General features: G+C 40.6%; 1 protein-coding gene across 1 annotated transcript; it reads right to left on the reverse strand.

Annotated features, from left to right (window-relative positions):
* Positions 1–522: 522 nt before the first annotated feature.
* LOC134020678 (mucin-2-like) lies at positions 523–18973 on the reverse strand. The gene is made up of 47 exons (XM_062460842.1): positions 18898–18973; positions 18519–18780; positions 18267–18381; positions 17981–18071; positions 17702–17835; positions 17331–17547; positions 17085–17210; positions 16869–16983; positions 16615–16753; positions 16382–16495; positions 16208–16274; positions 15918–16055; positions 15623–15787; positions 15279–15373; positions 14862–14988; positions 14490–14745; positions 14261–14319; positions 14051–14154; positions 13805–13956; positions 13578–13716; positions 13326–13433; positions 13009–13192; positions 12409–12644; positions 12136–12292; positions 11554–11682; positions 11009–11449; positions 9296–10399; positions 7601–8869; positions 6653–7006; positions 6413–6558; positions 6082–6256; positions 5722–5969; positions 5422–5605; positions 5065–5275; positions 4747–4922; positions 3989–4058; positions 3426–3526; positions 3241–3272; positions 2938–3115; positions 2726–2830; positions 2579–2619; positions 2319–2438; positions 2112–2210; positions 1876–2004; positions 1745–1784; positions 1475–1598; positions 523–875 (listed from the first exon to the last, which is right to left on the reverse strand). The coding sequence occupies exons 1-47, from the start codon at positions 18971–18973 to the stop codon at positions 665–667; spliced, it is 9063 nt and encodes a 3020-aa protein (XP_062316826.1). The 3' UTR covers positions 523–664.
* Between the last annotated feature and the right edge of the window lie 951 nt (positions 18974–19924).

Here is a 19924-nt window from a genome sequence, read left to right on the forward strand (position 1 = left end):
TCTGAAATGAGGATACATTTATTGACACTTGATTTCCTGCATAGCAGAATGTTTGAGTTTCAGCAGCTGTTCAAACCAGGAAACTCCAAGTGACCTTCGCGTTTCATTCTAAAGGAAGTTTTTAACAATAATCATGTGTCAAATATTGACCAATGGTATGATGAAAATATAACATCTTAAGCTTTTACAGTCAATCAATGTCATATACTATATTTAATGTACAGTATACACTTAATCTGATAAATGTAAGATCACATAATTAGAAAGTATATAAAATATGGAATATTTAATAGTGTGTGATTGATGTGGAATGTTTATGAAGCAGCTCACTTTTTAAGATGTGCAGTAATATATAAAGTAGCATCCACTAAGCAGCAAAACAGTTTATTAACCACATTACTGTTTTGTAGTGTTTAATAAGGGAAGGAATTTACCAGATCAAAGTTAAACACTGCCTTTATGGGAAATAGGCCCTTAATACTGTACAATGTCATTATTCAGAAATAGAAACATGAACCAGTGTTGTTGTTTTTCAGATGCATTTATTAAGATAAATAGATTTGATTTCTACATTTCAAATATAATCTACAGTAGCTAACAGCTAAGGGGCTAGGGTAGACAACTTATTCATCACAGCAAAGTGGTGGGGGAATTGCAGTCCCTTTCAGACCAATCTGAGACTCCGGCTCTTGCGGAGAGGCCATCTGCTGGCACTGTTGCAGTCAGTGTTCCCGCAGCTACATTCCTCCACGTGCATATAGGTGTAAGGAACCTGATCTCCATTCAGGCACTGCAGGGTTACAGTACGGTTGGAAGAGCGCAACTCCTTGCAGCAAGAACAGGACTGCTGCATGGTTGCAGCCACTTCTGAGTACCTGCAACACAAAGAGATTCAAAGATTCAAAAAGCTTTATTGTCTAATATGTTGCCATGTTAGAAAATGTTCTTTTGATTGAAGGCAGAGTGTGTGTGATGTATCAATAGCATGAGTTTTGAATATGTATTGCATTGGGAATGAAGGATTTGTTGTATAATGACTTTTTAGCCAGAGGCACTCTGAACTCTGATGGGAAGGGGTTCACACATAGTTATGAAGTTTACTCACTGTCACTAACTTTAGTATGCAAGAAACGGAAATCTGTTTGTGTCACTGATATCTTACTCACCGACTGCACTATTTCCTATCTATAATTCAAGGAATCTGTGTGTGTGTGTGTGTGTGTATCACCTACTTCGTCAAGGGCAATGTGCACTATCAATCTATAGTTCCAAGAATCTGTGTGTGTCCTTCTCACTGACATCACTGTCTGCATCACAGGCACTGTGCACTTGTTAATATTGATTGCACTTCACCCTACTTGCCTCGGGGAATGTCCCTGTACTTACTGTAAGTCGCTCTGGATAAGAGTGTCTGCTAAAATGACTAAATGTAACTAAATGTAAATTTATAGTGCTTGTTAAATGTGTGTCGTACTTGGTGAAAGTGTTGCAGGCTCCTTCGCAGTACGGCATGTCCACTTCCTCCACAGACTGGCATCCTTTGTAATTGATGCGGGTTTGCTTGCTTCCTATCTTACAGGCCGTTTCCTTATCCAAACCTGTTTGAGAACAAGAAAAATACTTTCTTTTGTGGCAATTTTTGTATTTGAAATATGACTGAATATCATTCTTATCTTGTGACACCGCTTGTAGATGTTTTGAACAGAACTCATGTATAAAATAAGAATAAGAAAATCCTACTCACAAATTTTACAGCAACCATTTGCTGCTGTCTGTATTGAATCCTGTGGTGTGGCAGAAATAAAAGTTTTACTTTTGACATCCAGATTTTTCTAGCAATGCAAATTGGAATTGTTGCATGTATCCAATATATACCGGCTGGCAGTTGCTCTGCTGGAATGGAGGACACTGGGTCTTGGAGCTGGTGGTCACATAGGTTGCACCATTCCTAAAGCAACTGTAACTTTCACATGTATTGCCAGGCATTGACCAGATTTGTCCTGGCTGGGTGGGCACAAACACACACAAACACACACACATGTTCAGTGTTTAAGCAAAGTTAGATTAATTAATAACTACTCAGAATTCTTTAAACAGGTAAGGACACTTACCTTCAGCAACTTGTTGGTTCCATTCATTTTGAGGATACAGTGCGTCTGCAAACACTTTCCACAGCATCCATTTGAGGATGTCTCAGTATACTCATATCCCTGGGAGAAAAACACAGTGAGACTGTGTGAGTTGACAGAGATAACTTATATCTTCACAGTTTCATGCTTAAAAATATCACTAGGAGCAATCAATATTCTCGTTCTTACCAGATCACACTTTTGATCACATTCCAGAAAGCGACAGACTATTTTTAACAGGCCCTTGACACCCTCCTCCCTCGTACAAGTACAGTCTTGACACTCCACCACTGGTACTAAGTCATCAGGCTAGGAACAGGAAAAACATGTGAAATGTGTAAATGGAACTCAAAATATTTAACATTATAAAACTATTCTCATGTACAAATTGATTTTTTAGATGCAGTTGGTTAGACATACATATATCAGAGTGTTTATGCTTTTATTACCTGGTATTCCATATTGTTGTGCACACAAACTCTTTTAGCCTCTGGTATACGGAGACAGAGACACTCACAATGAAATAACAGGGAATTCACAATCATTGTTGTTCTTGCTATAAAAACTTTGGGACAAGTTATTCTTAAAGACAATACCACATGTGGTTTTCGGGCAGCATTTTCCTTCAGGCACTGAGACCATAGGCTTGAACCCAATCGGACAGTTCATGTCGTTAGATGGACAAGTACTGCTGACACACTCTGTGGAAAAAGCAATTGCACATATATTCTACTGTCTGAAGTGAATAGTTTGCACATCATTATGTGATAGAATTTGTGAGAATGATTAGAGTCTGAATGAGTCTTACGGCAAACGAGGCTAGAGCAGCAGGGGTCTGATGGATTAGTCTGGTTGACAAGGATTAACCCTGGATCAGTGCAGGTGGGTACAGGGTACTCTGGACAAACCTTAGGCTTGCAAGTCACAGTCTTGGTGGATTTCTCACAAATGCAGTCCTGGCATTTGTACTGAAACCTCTCATTGAACTGTATGAAGAATTACAAATAGGCGGTTGATTTAATTTAATTCAATGTGACAAGAATGGTTTCTATTACTTTCATTTGAACCTTTCTGAATAGGTAGTAATTTGTTTTACGTCTCATTAATTTACCTCTCGTGGTACACCTTCTGGATCAAGGCATCCTATGAAAACACGCACCACAATCAGTAATCAATTTTACAAAATGCAATGTCTTGTCAGAATCATCGATCATAAATGGGCCTCTAACAGTTTTAGTTGGTTTAACATCATGGATGATATGATCAGAATAATCTCAAAATGCTGTGTATACTTACCACATTTATCCACACAGACTCCAGACTTTTTGTTAAACAGCTTCATGCCATCTGGGCAAAAGCATCCCTCAGTTGTAAAATTCAAGTTGGTATCAGCAGGACTGTAAAAGGGAACTTAGTTGTATTCTGATCTGTTTTTTTTCTGAGCATGCATGCATTTGAAATAAAATAAACAGTAATGGTTGGTCTCCCTGAATGACAAGCATAAGAACGATGAGCGTGAGTGAGTGAGTGAGAGAGAGAGAGAGAGAGAGAGAGAGTGAGAGAGAGAGAGAGAGAGACAGAGAGAGAGAGAGAGAGAGAGAGAGAGAGAGGGGGAGAGAGAGAGAGAGAGAGAGACAGAGAGAGAGAGAGAGAGAGAGAGAGAGAGAGAGAGAGAGAGAGAGAGAGAGAGAGAGAGAGGGGGAGAGAGAGAGAGAGAGAGAGAGAGAGAGAGAGAGAGAGAGAGAGAGAGAGAGAGAGAGAGAGAGAGAGAGAGAAAGCATAAGAACGATGTGAATGCCCGGGGGACCTGATGCTTGATGTAAGCATGACTTGTAACATGTCAGACATGTAAGACTTACTTATCATCACAGGTAGGCTGCTCTGCAGGACCACAGGGTTTGTAGACTTTGCCTGCCGGGCATTCGTTGGCTGTTGAGGAAGGAAAAGAAAGTACATTGTTTTGGTTTATCTACAGTATAATAATTGGTAACACTTTACATTAAGATTACATGAACTACCATGTAACTGCATAGCAACACGTACAGTGACAACATTGTAGGTCTATAGGAATGGCTATGTAAGTGTTAGGGTTGTAAATTATTACTAAAGTGTACGAAGACACACTGCGGGGGGAGGGATTTAAGGGGGTGTTGTAAAGGGTCAGTTGAAGGATGTTTTACCAAAATAGGATCAATGTAAGCCTCGCCTGAAAAGCCCAGCCCTTACCGAGTCTCACTTGTGTAATAAATTGTACTGCTAAACAGTATGGGAGTATACATAGCAGTTCTTATGTAACTACAATGTTGTTACTGTAGGAATAGCTATGTGTTTGCATGGTACTTAATGCAACCTTAATACAAAATGTTGCTTAAATGGGCGTCAGGTGGCTGAGCGGTGAGGGAAGCGGGCTAGTAATCTGAAGGTTGCCAGTTCGATTCCCGGCCGTGCCAAATGACGTTGTGTCCTTGGGCAAGGCACTTCACCCTACTTGCCTCGGGGAGAATGTCCCTGTACTTGCTGTAAGTCGCTCTGGATAAGAGCGTCTGCTAAATGACTAAATGTAAATGTAAATTAAATAAATAATTGTACAACACACTGACAGGAAGGGTTGTCTTACCACATATTTGGACGTGGTTCCTCCAGTGTAGGCAAACTCCAAACTGAATACAAGCAGCAGCATAAGTCTGCAAACTTGTGCACTCAACTGCTGGGTTGAGTACATGGCAGCTATCAAAAACACATCCCTGATAGAATTTGTCGGGTGAGACAAATGGATGGCATTCTGCAAACAAGCTGTGTAAATAAACCAGACAGAAAATCATGAGTAACAGACATTTCGAAGACACAATATGAAAAAAGGGTTTAAAATATACACCTGTGGCATGGCATATTGTTGTAAAACAAATTGAAATGTGTGTGTGTTTTTTGGGGGTACCTGCTCTTAAGAAGTTCACAAATGGAATCAGGTTTGCATGGCATCGGCGAAGGATAAACCGGTGAGTCGGTCGGTGGGAACAAGGGTGGCACAAAACAGTCAGGCTGGTACAGGTCTTTGGCAGGCCAGTAATCTGCCATAACTGCACAGCTATTCACCAGCTGGCCTCCTGGCAGCATGCAGTCATCATGCTGATTGTTGTTGCATGTCCCTGATAGGATACACAAACACGAATAAAATACAAATTATCACACTTTTAAAAGCAAATTTGATTTAGCGACAATGTAGAAGGGGATTGAAATCTAAATTGTCCACTACTGAAAGGCTTGGTCTGTAGAAAAAGGCTTCAACACTTACCACAATGTCCCTGTGTGTTGTTTCCAAACATTCTAAATGGAAGGGCAACACTAAAGCCATTGACACCAAATGTAACAACCACTTCTAGACGAGGAATCTCCAAAACCATATTAAGTCCAGAGTTCATAATCTTCATCCCATGACCTGAAAAAGGTAGATCGAGGCCAACCCCACCAATAAGAGCCTTGATGAAATGAACAAAAGAACAAGTAATTTAGCCTTAATAATTGATGAACAAATGTTAGAATTTTACAAACCAGTGGGTCAATATAACTTAGCATAGAACATACTGCACAGTACCTCTAACTGCACAGCACCGATGAGGTTGTGATTCTTGAGTGTTATGACTTGGAAGTTATAAGACACGATGATTGACCTGGGACAAGACACGTCCTCAGTGGGATCACAGTAGACGTTGTCAATATAAATTCTTAAGTTGTGATTAGGTCTGATCTCCTCCATGAGGATGTATGTACAGTTTCCTTGATAACTGTAGAAGAGTCCATCAAATGTTATATAATGAGGGTCTCCCCAACCTTCACACACACCTGCAATAGAAATAGCATGAATCCAACTATTAAGATTGGGCAGTTATTACAAGAAGCAAAAAAAGAAAAGAAATACTGTGTATTTTTGAGACTTAGAAGAAGAGAAACTCACAGTCACACACATAGTGTTCGCAACAACCGTTCTCATCATAAACAAGAACTGGATTCTTGCCATTGGCACAAGTGATGTTCTCAAGGGGTCGACATTCATATGGAATTATTTCAATGGTATTATTCTCAATGCATCTGGCCAGTGTGCAGTTGCAAATCAAGAATGTTTCGTTTTGCTGACGTTTAGAGGAAGAAAGAATAAGACAATAAATTGGCAGTTTTCACAATATCCTAATAAACCAAATGTTGATTCACTCCATCAATAACATGAAAATATCAGCACATTTGTATTTGCTCAGTTTCATTTGAAGCATTTGTGTGGAGTGACTTACGACTTTGTCCCATTCTGGGCAAGTGGGAGGAGGTGGGGTTGGAACAACACATGGACCTGTTGTATTCTTAATCTCACAAATGTTGGAGCATATCATGGTAAGGCATATATCTGACCCCATGTGCTCCTGGTCAAGTATGGTCTCTCCTAAACACCAAATCAATTGACAGTTAAGTTATCAAGTAATTATCATCCAATTAAAATGACTCTCTTTCTTATTCTACAGCCATTTTTGTATTACCTGGTTTATAGTGCTTCCCATTGAAAGTACAAATGCATTCTGTAGTTCTGGGGGTTGTTGTTGTTGGTGATTGAGTTGGAGATGTGGTTGGAGGTTGACTTTGGGTGGTCACAGTAGTAGTTATTGTGGGTTTTTCAGTTGTACTATGAGGTGTTGATGGTTTGGGAGTATTCACAGTAGTACTATTGGTAATTTGTCCACCTGTTGATGGAGATGTTTTTGTTGGACCAGTGATAACAGATGCTGTCGTAGTTTGGGCTGTTGTTGTTTCAGGAGTTGGAGGTTCAGTTGTGGTGGTTGTTGTAGCTGGTGGTGGTGTTGGTTTTTCAGTTGGTGTTGGTTCAGGAGTTGGAGGTGCAGTTGTGGTGGTTGTTGTAGTTGGTGGTGGTGTTGTTTTTTCAGTTGTAGTAGGAGGTGGTGTTGGTTCAGAAGTTTTCACAGTTGTCAATTTGGTAGTTTGGGCTGTTGTTGGTTCAGGAGTTGGAGGTTCAGTTGTGGTGGTTGTTGTAGGCGGTGATGTTGGTTTTTCAGTTGTAGTAGGAGGTGGTGTTGGTTCAGGAGTTTTCACAGTTGTCAATTTGGTAGTTTGGGCTGTTGTTGTTTCAGGATTTGTATGTTCAATTGTGGTGGTTGTTGTAGTTGGTGGTGGTGTTGGTTTTTCAGTTGGTGTTGGTTCAGGAGTTGGATGTTCAGTTGTGGTGGTTGTTGTAGTTGGTGGTGGTGTTGGTTTTTCAGTTGTAGTAGGAGGTGGTGTTGGTTCAGAAGTTTTCACAGTTGTCAATTTGGTAGTTTGGGCTGTTGTTGGTTCAGGAGTTGGAGGTTCAGTTGTGGTGGTTGTTGTAGGTGGTGGTGTTGGTTTTTCAGTTGTAGTAGGAGGTGGTGTTGGTTCAGTAGTTTTCACAGTTGTTAATTTTGTAGTTTGGACTGCTGTTGGTTCAAAAGTTGGAAGTGCAGTTGTGGTGGTAGTGGTTGTTGGTGTTGGTTTTTCAGTTGGTGTTGGTTCAGGAGTTGGAGGTTCAGTTGTGGTGGTTGTTGTAGGCGGTGATGTTGGTTTTTCAGTTGTAGTAGGAGGTGGTGTTGGTTCAGGAGTTTTCACAGTTGTCAATTTGGTAGTTTGGGCTGTTGTTGTTTCAGGATTTGTATGTTCAATTGTGGTGGTTGTTGTAGTTGGTGGTGGTGTTGGTTTTTCAGTTGGTGTTGGTTCAGGAGTTGGATGTTCAGTTGTGGTGGTTGTTGTAGTTGGTGGTGGTGTTGGTTTTTCAGTTGTAGTAGGAGGTGGTGTTGGTTCAGAAGTTTTCACAGTTGTCAATTTGGTAGTTTGGGCTGTTGTTGGTTCAGGAGTTGGAGGTTCAGTTGTGGTGGTTGTTGTAGGTGGTGGTGTTGGTTTTTCAGTTGTAGTAGGAGGTGGTGTTGGTTCAGTAGTTTTCACAGTTGTTAATTTTGTAGTTTGGACTGCTGTTGGTTCAAAAGTTGGAAGTGCAGTTGTGGTGGTAGTGGTTGTTGGTGTTGGTTTTTCAGTTGGTGTTGGTTCAGGAGTTGGAGGTTCAGTTGTGGTTGTTGTAGGTGGTGGTGTTGGTTTTTCAGTTGTAGTAGGAGGTGGTGTTGGTTCAGAAGTTTTCACAGTTGTCAATTTGGTAGTTTGGGCTGTTGTTGGTTCAGGAGTTGGAGGTTTAGTTGTGGTAGTTGTTGTAGTTGTTGGTGGTGTTGGTTCAGGAGTTGGAAGTGCAGTTGTGGTGGTTGTTGTAGGTGGTGGTGTTGGTTTTTCAGTTGTAGTAGGAGGTGGTGTTGGTTCAGAAGTTTTCACAGTTGTCAATTTGGTAGTTTGGGCTGTTGTTGGTTCAGGAGTTGGAAGTGCAGTTGTGGTGGTTGTTGTAGGTGGTGATGTTGGTTTTTCAGTTGTAGTAGGAGGTGGTGTTGGTTCAGAAGTTTTCACAGTTGTCAATTTGGTAGTTTGGGCTGTTGTTGGTTCAGGAGTTGGAGGTTTAGTTGTGGTAGTTGTTGTAGTTGGTGGTGGTGTTGGTTCAGGAGTTGGAAGTGCAGTTGTGGTTGTTGGTGGTGGTGGTGTTGGTTTTTCAGTTGTAGTAGGAGGTGGTGTTGGTTCAGAAGTTTTCACAGTTGTCAATTTGGTAGTTTGGGCTGTTGTTGGTTCAGGAGTTGGAGGTTTAGTTGTGGTAGTTGTTGTTGTAGTTGGTGGTGGTGTTGGTTCAGGAGTTGGAGCTGCAGTTGTGGTGGTGGTTGGTGTTGGTGTTGGTGTGGTACAAATAATGCAACAATAAACACGGAGCTTGTAATTGTAGCATTTTCCTGGTCGCCTTGGCTGGTCCTCTTCTTTACAAATAAAACCAATATTTACATCACATGTCACAACTTGGTTGGTACTACTAAGCGCTTCTTCAAGGGTCAAATCAGGGTATGTTGTATCTTTACATTCAATATCCGATGGCTTTTCACAGACAGTCTTTCCACTTTGTGTGATATTTTCATATGTTTCCCAGTCACTTTTGTCTGAACTGTCATCCTCGTCATACCATTCTGACCACTCACAAGTAGGAATACATGCTGTAGTAGGAGGTGGTGTTGGTTCAGTAGTTTTCACAGTTGTTAATTTTGTAGTTTGGACTGCTGTTGGTTCAAAAGTTGGAAGTGCAGTTGTGGTGGTAGTGGTTGTTGGTGTTGGTTTTTCAGTTGGTGTTGGTTCAGGAGTTGGAGGTTCAGTTGTGGTGGTTGTTGTAGGCGGTGATGTTGGTTTTTCAATTGTAGTAGGAGGTGGTGTTGGTTCAGGAGTTTTCACAGTTGTCAATTTGGTAGTTTGGGCTGTTGTTGTTTCAGGATTTGTATGTTCAATTGTGGTGGTTGTTGTAGTTGGTGGTGGTGTTGGTTTTTCAGTTGGTGTTGGTTCAGGAGTTGGATGTTCAGTTGTGGTGGTTGTTGTAGTTGGTGGTGGTGTTGGTTTTTCAGTTGTAGTAGGAGGTGGTGTTGGTTCAGAAGTTTTCACAGTTGTCAATTTGGTAGTTTGGGCTGTTGTTGGTTCAGGAGTTGGAGGTTCAGTTGTGGTGGTTGTTGTAGGTGGTGGTGTTGGTTTTTCAGTTGTAGTAGGAGGTGGTGTTGGTTCAGTAGTTTTCACAGTTGTTAATTTTGTAGTTTGGACTGCTGTTGGTTCAAAAGTTGGAAGTGCAGTTGTGGTGGTAGTGGTTGTTGGTGTTGGTTTTTCAGTTGGTGTTGGTTCAGGAGTTGGAGGTTCAGTTGTGGTTGTTGTAGGTGGTGGTGTTGGTTTTTCAGTTGTAGTAGGAGGTGGTGTTGGTTCAGAAGTTTTCACAGTTGTCAATTTGGTAGTTTGGGCTGTTGTTGGTTCAGGAGTTGGAGGTTTAGTTGTGGTAGTTGTTGTAGTTGTTGGTGGTGTTGGTTCAGGAGTTGGAAGTGCAGTTGTGGTGGTTGTTGTAGGTGGTGGTGTTGGTTTTTCAGTTGTAGTAGGAGGTGGTGTTGGTTCAGAAGTTTTCACAGTTGTCAATTTGGTAGTTTGGGCTGTTGTTGGTTCAGGAGTTGGAAGTGCAGTTGTGGTGGTTGTTGTAGGTGGTGATGTTGGTTTTTCAGTTGTAGTAGGAGGTGGTGTTGGTTCAGAAGTTTTCACAGTTGTCAATTTGGTAGTTTGGGCTGTTGTTGGTTCAGGAGTTGGAGGTTTAGTTGTGGTAGTTGTTGTAGTTGGTGGTGGTGTTGGTTCAGGAGTTGGAAGTGCAGTTGTGGTTGTTGGTGGTGGTGGTGTTGGTTTTTCAGTTGTAGTAGGAGGTGGTGTTGGTTCAGAAGTTTTCACAGTTGTCAATTTGGTAGTTTGGGCTGTTGTTGGTTCAGGAGTTGGAGGTTTAGTTGTGGTAGTTGTTGTTGTAGTTGGTGGTGGTGTTGGTTCAGGAGTTGGAGCTGCAGTTGTGGTGGTGGTTGGTGTTGGTGTTGGTGTGGTACAAATAATGCAACAATAAACACGGAGCTTGTAATTGTAGCATTTTCCTGGTCGCCTTGGCTGGTCCTCTTCTTTACAAATAAAACCAATATTTACATCACATGTCACAACTTGGTTGGTACTACTAAGCGCTTCTTCAAGGGTCAAATCAGGGTATGTTGTATCTTTACATTCAATATCCGATGGCTTTTCACAGACAGTCTTTCCACTTTGTGTGATATTTTCATATGTTTCCCAGTCACTTTTGTCTGAACTGTCATCCTCGTCATACCATTCTGACCACTCACAAGTAGGAATACATGCTGTAGTAGGAGGTGGTGTTGGTTCAGTAGTTTTCACAGTTGTTAATTTTGTAGTTTGGACTGCTGTTGGTTCAAAAGTTGGAAGTGCAGTTGTGGTGGTAGTGGTTGTTGGTGTTGGTTTTTCACTTGGTGTTGGTTCAGGAGTTGGAGGTTCAGTTGTGGTTGTTGGTGGTGGTGGTGTTGGTTTTTCAGTTGTAGTAGGAGGTGGTGTTGGTTCAGGTATGGTAGTCTGTACAGTGGTGGTTGTCGTGGGTTTTTCCGTTGTAGTAAGAGATGTCACAGATTGGGTAGTTGTCGATGGTGGCAAAGTGGATGGGTTTGTTGGTGGGGTCGGTGTCGGAAAGCAAGTTTCATTGGTATGGATTACGGTTGCGTTTATGCAAATGGCATAGTAGCACATTCCCAGGTTATCAGTCACATTATAAATAACTTCGTGATCCTCATACACAGTTCCATTGTATATGCAGACGTCACACTTTTCAACACATGTCTGGTTCTTTTCATCAAATATGGGTTTATCCTCTGGGCACACTGGGTAACAGCCTATGTAGAAGTCAAATAACATTATTTAGCTTTTGATAATTTGTTCCTTTTACTATTTAAAATAACAAATAGTATACTGTTGTAAAAGCAAAAAGATGAATTACCTTCCAGGTTTGGAATTGGGTTGCTGCATATGCCTTGTGGATTCAAGCAGGTCTTGTAGCAAGGTGTGTGACATGGGCTATAATGCCACTTGCACTCATTGGGCTCATTGTAGTAGTCACAAAACACAGCTGTATTGTAAAATGAAAGACAATTTACCATGCAATCAATCAAATACATTATCATCCATAAGCAATCAAACATCTATCTAATCTATCTTATTAAATCTATTTAATTCAGCATTTCATAATGTAAATCTGCGTAATTATTAATATGTATAAAAACAGATTATGCACAGAAATATCAGCAGTAACAATTAATATATTTGAATTATTTTATATTTATAAAGCAGTAGAATGAAAAAAAAAACTTATCATAGTATATGATGATAATAAAATAGTTTTGAAGAATACTATGGGGAAATGGGTTATCTACAAATTAAACTGAATAAAAAGTAATGAGCTATGGATAAACTTAATGCTCCATACTTTGGGGCTTGATGTGAAATTCATTTATTAGTGTTTTGGCCAAATCACTGGCTTATTTCAGAAACTATTGAAACAATGCAAGAAATCTGTACTTACGACAGATCTCAGGTGTTCTCCAGTTAACACACACTCCAGCTTCGTTGCAAGCTTGAGCATAAGCCGCTACTGCAGTGCATAAACACTCACAGTCTCCCCCAGAGTCACAGGCACATGAATCTTTCACACAGTTCTCATAAAATTGTGTAGGATCCACCTAAAAAAGCATGTGCAGAACATGCATGTTTTAATGAGTACTATTTCTTTAAAATAATTATTTCAAAATCATTTATTTAATTTACATAAGATAATAATGTGTGTGAGAATGTGTACCTTTTTGTGGCAATCTTGGAAAGTAATTCCTTTTATAATGCTGCACTGCATTTTGGCCCAGTTATGACGATTGGGTCTGGCAACACACGGTTCTGTGTTTGCTTCTGCATCTGGACAATAGTATGATGTTTGCCAGCTGTTTGCAAACTCTAGAGCACTGCTAACAGTCATCTGGCCTTGTGTGGTGAAGTCATTCTGGCCATCCCCATTATAATCCCCACATAGGCCGCACACTTCTCCCTGTACAGCCACACATACATTTCATTGTAAGTGCTTAGATACACAGATACGTTGGAATTGGAAGTAAATCCGTTAAGGCATTTCCTGTTTACAATGAGAGGTGTGTAAAATCCTTTCTGTAGTTTTTGAGAACAAATTCAGGCATCTGCCCATATGATGTCAGTCTATTGTAAACTAGGATCTATTTCTAAGTAAGTGGATTTAACCTTCCTTTCATATTCTTCCATAATAATACAGGGGGGGATACAGTAAGACAGATTAAGTACATCCAGTAGTGATAACACAAGATCACAAGATTACAGTATAATAACAACAGTCAAAAACATTCAGCACAATTGTAGCTGCAGTTCGGGATCCAACTTACCATGTGATGTGGTTCAAGGATAATGCGGACTGTGGTTTTACGATCCCACAATACAGACAGTCCTATAGCAGACTCCACGAGCAGGTACAAGCCAACGTTCCTCACATTGTATTTGATTTGAACACCTTCATCTGTTTCCGTCACTTCATATGATCCATGTGACAGTTTTAACTCTGTTCGCTGTCAGAGCAATAAGGTTATCACAGTGTATTCTTACATTCTTATGACAAAAATGTCACATTCAATTGTGATTTGTCTTTGAACAAGCTGTTTTGCTGATTGTCAGTGTTATTTCAGTTCTATTCTCACTCACCCCCAGCTTAATCCTGACAGTTTTGGAGCAGGTTGTGCCAGTACTTCCACATGGTATGTTCTCTGTAATCACTCCAAAGTCCTGGACTGTCCCTTCCCCACATTTATTCTTGAACACAGATGACAATGTTAACACAGTTTATTGATGATCAGTTAGTAGATCAAGAGGTAAAATAGTTGCTCAGAAAATAGCAAAACTATTTCTAAAACATTTCTGTCATTCCATATGGTTCTGATTTCAAAATGCATTCACCTGGAGAGCCACATAGCCACAATCGCCACTAAACCCATACGTTCGCTGATCAAAGGTGCTGTAATGACCACTGCCGTAAATTGTACAGGTTCCAGAGCACTTCTTATCTGTGCACTCCCAAAGTCCCCGCTTGCAGGTGCTAGATAAGGACATAATTCAAATACATTCAGAACATGTGTACAGTATATAATTCATACATCAGTCATATCATCATGACATGAGCTTACCATGTGTTGCACTGGACTGGGATACTTTTCCCCGAAGCATAGTAAAACCCATCATGGAGGCATGGACAGTCATGTTCTTTCACACAGTAACCTCTGTTATCATCAACAAGGCCACTGGGACACTGACAACCGGATTGACACTCTGAGGTGTACTGGTAAAAAAACAAAATAAGCCAACTGATTAAAAAGGGAAGACCCTGGAAGATGAAAAGCATGTACTGAGAAGATCATCGGCCATCAACTCACACAGTCGTCACTGTCCAGATTTCTACAGTTTTTAGCACATTGTACTCCTATCTCCCCTGAACCAGCGGTAGAGCAGTTGAAGAACACTTTTGGGGATTGGCAGGCTGTAACAGAGGGCATAGCTATGTTTCATACACAGGGAGAGACCATATTATGCATGTTCTGTACTAAAAAGGTTGTGAGGCCATGTTGTGACTTGAGGCAACTTACTCTCTGAGCGGAGACGAACTCTCCAAGAACGACAGTGAAGTTTGCCATTGGTGCAGATACTTGACGAAGAAAACGATACGGATGTGACTAACTATACAAATTTGACAATTAATTATTAACTGTAAAAAAAAAAAATGTCTCTGCATACTGCACAAGTAAAGGATCACGGACAGGGTGTTACATGTTCACCAGGAATACTTTCCCTTTTCATCGGTAGGCAATCACTCACCAATGCTCGTCTCTGACGTTGATGGACTTCCCTGGTTTGACGTAGACACCATCATAGTAGCAAGGACACTTATCCATGGGCACACAGACACCCTTATCATCCAGGTAGAGACCCTGAGGGCAGGAGCAGCCATCAACAGGCTGAAAGTCCAAGGTGCAGCCCTGTCGCTCTGAGCTCAGTGATCTGCAGGTCAGCTGGCAGCTCTGCAGCTGGTAGGAGAAGGTCTGAGATATTGGGCAGCTCGTTGTGTACTTGTCTGTCCACAACAACAACAAAAAAGTATGTTAAGCATGAGGGTTAGAATAGCAGAATTGTTTGTTGGAGATGTCTTGATTGTTTTCATGCTAAAAGGCATTGTGATGAGATCCTTACCGCACACGTTCTCTCTCCAGCCTGTCAAGACCACCCCTTTGATTGCACAGGCTCGGGCGTAGGAGGAGAACACAGCACACAGGCAGTCCTCACTCTTCTCACAGTTACAACTGGAGTATGTGCAGCGCTGCAGAGAGGACCATACATTTACATTACATTTACATTTAGTCATTTAGCAGACGCTCTTATCCAGAGCGACTTACAGTAAGTACAGGGACATTCCCCCCCGAGGCAAGTAGGGTGAAGTGCCTTGCCCAAGGACACAACGTCATTTTGCACGGCCGGGAATCGAACTGGCAACCTTCAGATTACTAGCCCGATACCCTCACCGCTCAGCCACCTGACTCCATACAATTATAAAGCTGCAATCATCCAAGCCAGACAGGACTCAGCCAATCAGAACTATTAGATATCTACCTTGAAGTACATTTCAGGATCAACTAAGGTGTGACACTTAGCAAAAGTGCTTTCTGGACTTTTTAGCAGTGAGCACCAGTGTTCAGCATACTTCTCTGAGGAAACAACAATAACAATGTTGAATTTAAATATGTCTTCTACAGTACATACAGTTTCTTCTGCTGTTTTAGTTTGCACATTTGGATTACGCAAAACAGTATTTGCATTCATTGCGGTGATATGAGCAGGATTTTTAAAGTTGTCGTTAACATAATATAACATAAAATACAATACAACATTGATATGATATAACTTAAAAGTGTGGCTATGTGACCAGTAAAAGGCCAGGTATAATCAAAACGTACCATTCTCCACACTAAGTGCACATGGGTCATCCAGCCTCTCCACCCGGTCTGGGCAGGTGGGATTGCTCTTCCAGGAGCTCCCAAAGGAGGATGCTGTACCCTCCACAATCCCCTGAGGGCTTTTCATGTCATCACCCAGAACCATGTTGTAGTTCCCACATAAACCTACACCAAACAAAAGGCATGGTCGTCTTTATAACATGAATGAGAGTTGTTATACTGTAAACCTTAAATCACATGACACACCTTTGCACAGATAATCAGTGGGATAAAAAGTGATTATTAACTATATTACCTCTGGTCTTCATCTTATGCATCTGGTCCAGTGTCACATAAACTTGCATTATGGGGACAAGCTGGATGTGTAATTGTAACCCAAAGCTGGTTTGGAGAATGATGTGGAAAGATGACGGCTGGAATATGTTGATGTCAGCTGTGAGGAAGGGGGGAAAGAGTTAACCCCTTCTCAAGCAATCTAAAATGATTCGATCACAATAGCAAATGTTCATTTCCATGAAGAAACGGAAGCGTTTGTGTGTTTCTTAAACACATTTGATACATTAAATTTGGATAATATTGTCCAACCTGTGCTGTAGGGCAAATTAATCTCCGCATTGTGCTTTACTTTTCCGTTAGTTGTAAACACCAAGGCCTGAAGGACACAACAACTTATTTGAGAAAATACACACATCAGAAAATAAATACACAAGTGTGTGTCTAAGTTAAGGTCAAATATATTTTTCCTTGAAGGATACTTACATTATTTCTGTCATTGTTCAGAAGGACCACCACTGTCTTTAGACAAGTATCAAGCTCGTGGCTCACACAGGGAGTCAGCTGGACCAAAATGGTAAACTTGGGAACCACACTCTCCTAACAAAACAGTGACATGACACAGGAAATAAGTGAAATGCTTATGAATTCATTGAGATTTTTTGTGACTTAAAAGTCATATCTATGGTTCACATGTTATATTGTACCTTGTTCTCAACTTTAGCCAGAGTGTAGTAGCAGTCTCCGTGGAAGATGAAGCCTTTGCCATCAAAGGTGGTCACATGTGACCCCACCTCAACTGCACATGTTGCAGGACTCGGAAGGCTTTTACAAGACCACTTGCCATGGTGACAGACACTGACAGAAAAATACATTGAGGTAATTAACAGGATATGACACAATACAATTGGTCCTTAGTCACTCCTCCTTTACCAAACATATTAACCTGAGAAAACAAGTTTTATAAACGTACCATTCCTCCTTGTCCTGTTTGTAGACATCCCCACTGTTGTAGACCTTGTCATGCTTGCACTGACACTGGTCTTGTGTGATGCAGCCTCTCTTTGAGATATTATCAAACACCGTCCCTAAAATATTGACCACATGTTTATAATAGTATAACAAAAAGTTTAAAAAAAATATTAACGAGACATTGTTTCATATTTGAAAAAAACCCTGAAAAACTGACCTGCAGGACAGAAGCATCCGTCCATTTTGTGTTCTTCGCACAGTGAGCTTGTGTCAGAGTGTGTGCAAGTGTCCATGCATGGAGAGCCATCCTCCAAATACACCATGTTGTATGGACACTGCTTAGCTGCAACCAAGAAAACCCAACATTACCAAGCAAACAAAAGAAAGTAAATCAAAATTAATCTTTGGTTTGATAAGAAAAAAAGGCTCTAAAATGTAGGGTGATGATAAGTAAAGGCAGTACCACAGAACTGTGATGTCCTCCAGTTAGGAGGACTCCCTCCTGCGTGGGAACACTGGCGGGAGAATTCTGCAAGCGTGCTGCAGATGCAGAAATCATCTGTGGTGTTGGCACAGCCACACATGTCCTGGACGCAGGCCTGGAGGTATGGCTCAGGATCCAGGTGGGTGCCACATGATTTCCAGGACTCTGAATGCAGCAGCTGGGTACAGGTGACCCGCTAGAAAAAGGGGTGGGAAATAGACAACGTTACTGGCTACTAAGCCAAATTTTCTGAAATACAGTAGCATCTGTTTGACATGTTATTGTTCCTGACGTAATTTCTGTAGAAGTCTTGAATCATTTACATTACTTAGAGTTGAGTACAAACTTACAAAGTCTGTGCATTTGTCTTCTAACAGTGTGTTATCTGTAGGTTCATCATCATTTTCATAAGGATCTTCACAATCGTCATTCGGCCGATGGACTTTCTGTAGGTTGCCAAACTCGACCAGGCTTATCAAACGACCTGTAAACAACAAATCCATCAGTTTCAGTCACTGAAATAGAAGACAGACTTACAAATTGTGATGGTAAAAAAACACAAGGTGAATGCACCTAACCCTTGTATTGGTGAACTGCACCAGTAGTCATAGATTGCAAAACCAACCCACCGTTATGAATGAACTCATTGTACACAGAATCACCATTGAAGTCTCCACAAAGTCCACAGGTTCGATTGGCATACTGTGAATCCAGTTCAACCTAATATAGACAATGACAGCACGTCAGTGATTTAATCTGGTATATTCCAATTAAACATTTTATGTCTTAAAGTCAAATAAAGCCAAACTATTCAACATTTGAACCAAATTCAACCTACAATCGTAATAAATAGAATAACATACAGCAGCACTTTGACAAGTGGTCAAAGTGCACACATTTCTGATGGTATCTTACCATGACTGCATCATCACCATTCCACATGACAGTGATGCCAACTTTAGAGTGAAGCTTGGTGTAAATTGCATTTCGTTCCAGCTGAACTCCTGCATTGTAGTATGGCAGATCGATGCTGGAAGGGACAAAATATATAATTTAGATCAAGGATAGTGTATAATTAGTTTTGGAAAAGTAAAATTTAGTGACATATTTTCAGGGGAAATTATTAATTCTTTTTTTTTTTATTATTTATTATAATGGACTACTTACACTTCCCCATTCACCCTGATCAAGTTCTTGGTCAGATGAAAGTCAAGGTTGCTGATGGTGACCCCTACATAACTGACAGTAGGGTTGCCACCAGCCTCACTCCTCTTCATCAGCACAGAGAACTCTTGGTAAGACCCGTGGCAGTCGGAAGCCAGAGTGTATTCACACATGCCAGGGAACTGGTACAGCTCTCCATCAAAGGTCTTGAAGTGTTGCCTGCCCCAGGTGCTGCAGATGCTGTTAACATGGTTGCTGCTGCGACCTGAAGAGACAAAAAGGAAACAATACAACAAAAATCATATGAAAGTAACATCTGGTTTGTCTTTGAATACAATTAGTCTTCGTATAATCTTTTTGGTACATTTATTTTCAATCTTACTCTTTTTGGCTTTCAAAGCGATAACACCAGTTACTGACAAAGCCAAGATACACCACCACAAAGTTCTCCACTCCATAGTGGGCTTCTATTAGCAAGGCAGGTGTTGGTGAGACTGCCTGTAGATGGCCCTTTATATTGGGATTGTCTAATCTCTGCTCACACCCTTTACAAGATGGAACATGTAGGTCAACCTTAGGTCAAGGGGCTTGAGTAAACATATGTTGAAACATTAATTGTGAAGATCCGTCACTAATCTGGTTGTTTCTTTTATTGGATATGCACATGTATCTTACATGCAGTATGAACACTTTGGACATACTTTATTTTGAGTTGTTGTTTTATTAATAAAGGAGCACTTTATTCATTATCAAATAAATCATGCATGCACTTGACTGGTCAAAGTCATTTTAGGTGCAAGTGTATAATAAAACATAATACATAAATTTATTAATAAATAAATTATTTATCCATTGCCGATTGAAGATGGTGCAACAAAGACAGTTTCAGGTAACGATTGATTTGAGGAATTTACTGGAATATAATGTACAACAGATAATAAAATTACATGATCAATTATGTTATGGAAAATGATTCATTAAAGCACAACAGTAACCTGTCAGTTTGTTTGATTTTAACATAATTTGAACAAGCTCTTTCCAAAGTTGAGTACAGTATGTCAACAAAGCTTCAGAGTTTAATCTTGACATAATTTAAACAACCTCTTTCCAAAATAGAGTACAGTATGTCAACAATCTTCAGAGTTTTCCTGGTTGGAGAGGACATTACGTGTTGAAGGACAGGGATGTGGCACCTGCCAGTCTACCATCTGTTCAACAAGGGGACGAACACACACAACATTTTACAATGCCTACTCCCCAGACATCCTGTGCTTGATTTCCTACATGGGCGCCCTTTTGGGAGTATCCCTCAGTGTTCATTGATGGCATGGGTTCAGTTTCATGTAGGCCTAAATGTGCACTGATTACCGCATAAAGCATTTTGCGAAGATGCTTACTAATTTATGTTT

The sequence above is a fragment of the Osmerus eperlanus genome, chromosome 5 (assembly GCF_963692335.1).
Source record: "Osmerus eperlanus chromosome 5, fOsmEpe2.1, whole genome shotgun sequence".
Classification (NCBI taxonomy): Eukaryota; Metazoa; Chordata; class Actinopteri; order Osmeriformes; family Osmeridae; genus Osmerus; species Osmerus eperlanus.

Excerpts from the sequence above, each read along its gene's own strand:
- LOC134020678 (XM_062460842.1), bottom strand. The coding sequence starts at position 18,973 with ATGGAGTGGAGAACTTTGTGGTGGTGTATCTTGGCTTTGTCAGTAACT. Across the intron at positions 17,211-17,330 it reads GAGGACATCACAGTTCTGTG|CTAAGCAGTGTCCATACAAC; the intron begins GTACTGCCTTTA and ends TCTTGGTTGCAG. Across the intron at positions 3,116-3,240 it reads CAGAAGGTGTACCACGAGAG|TTCAATGAGAGGTTTCAGTA; the intron begins GTAAATTAATGA and ends TTCTTCATACAG.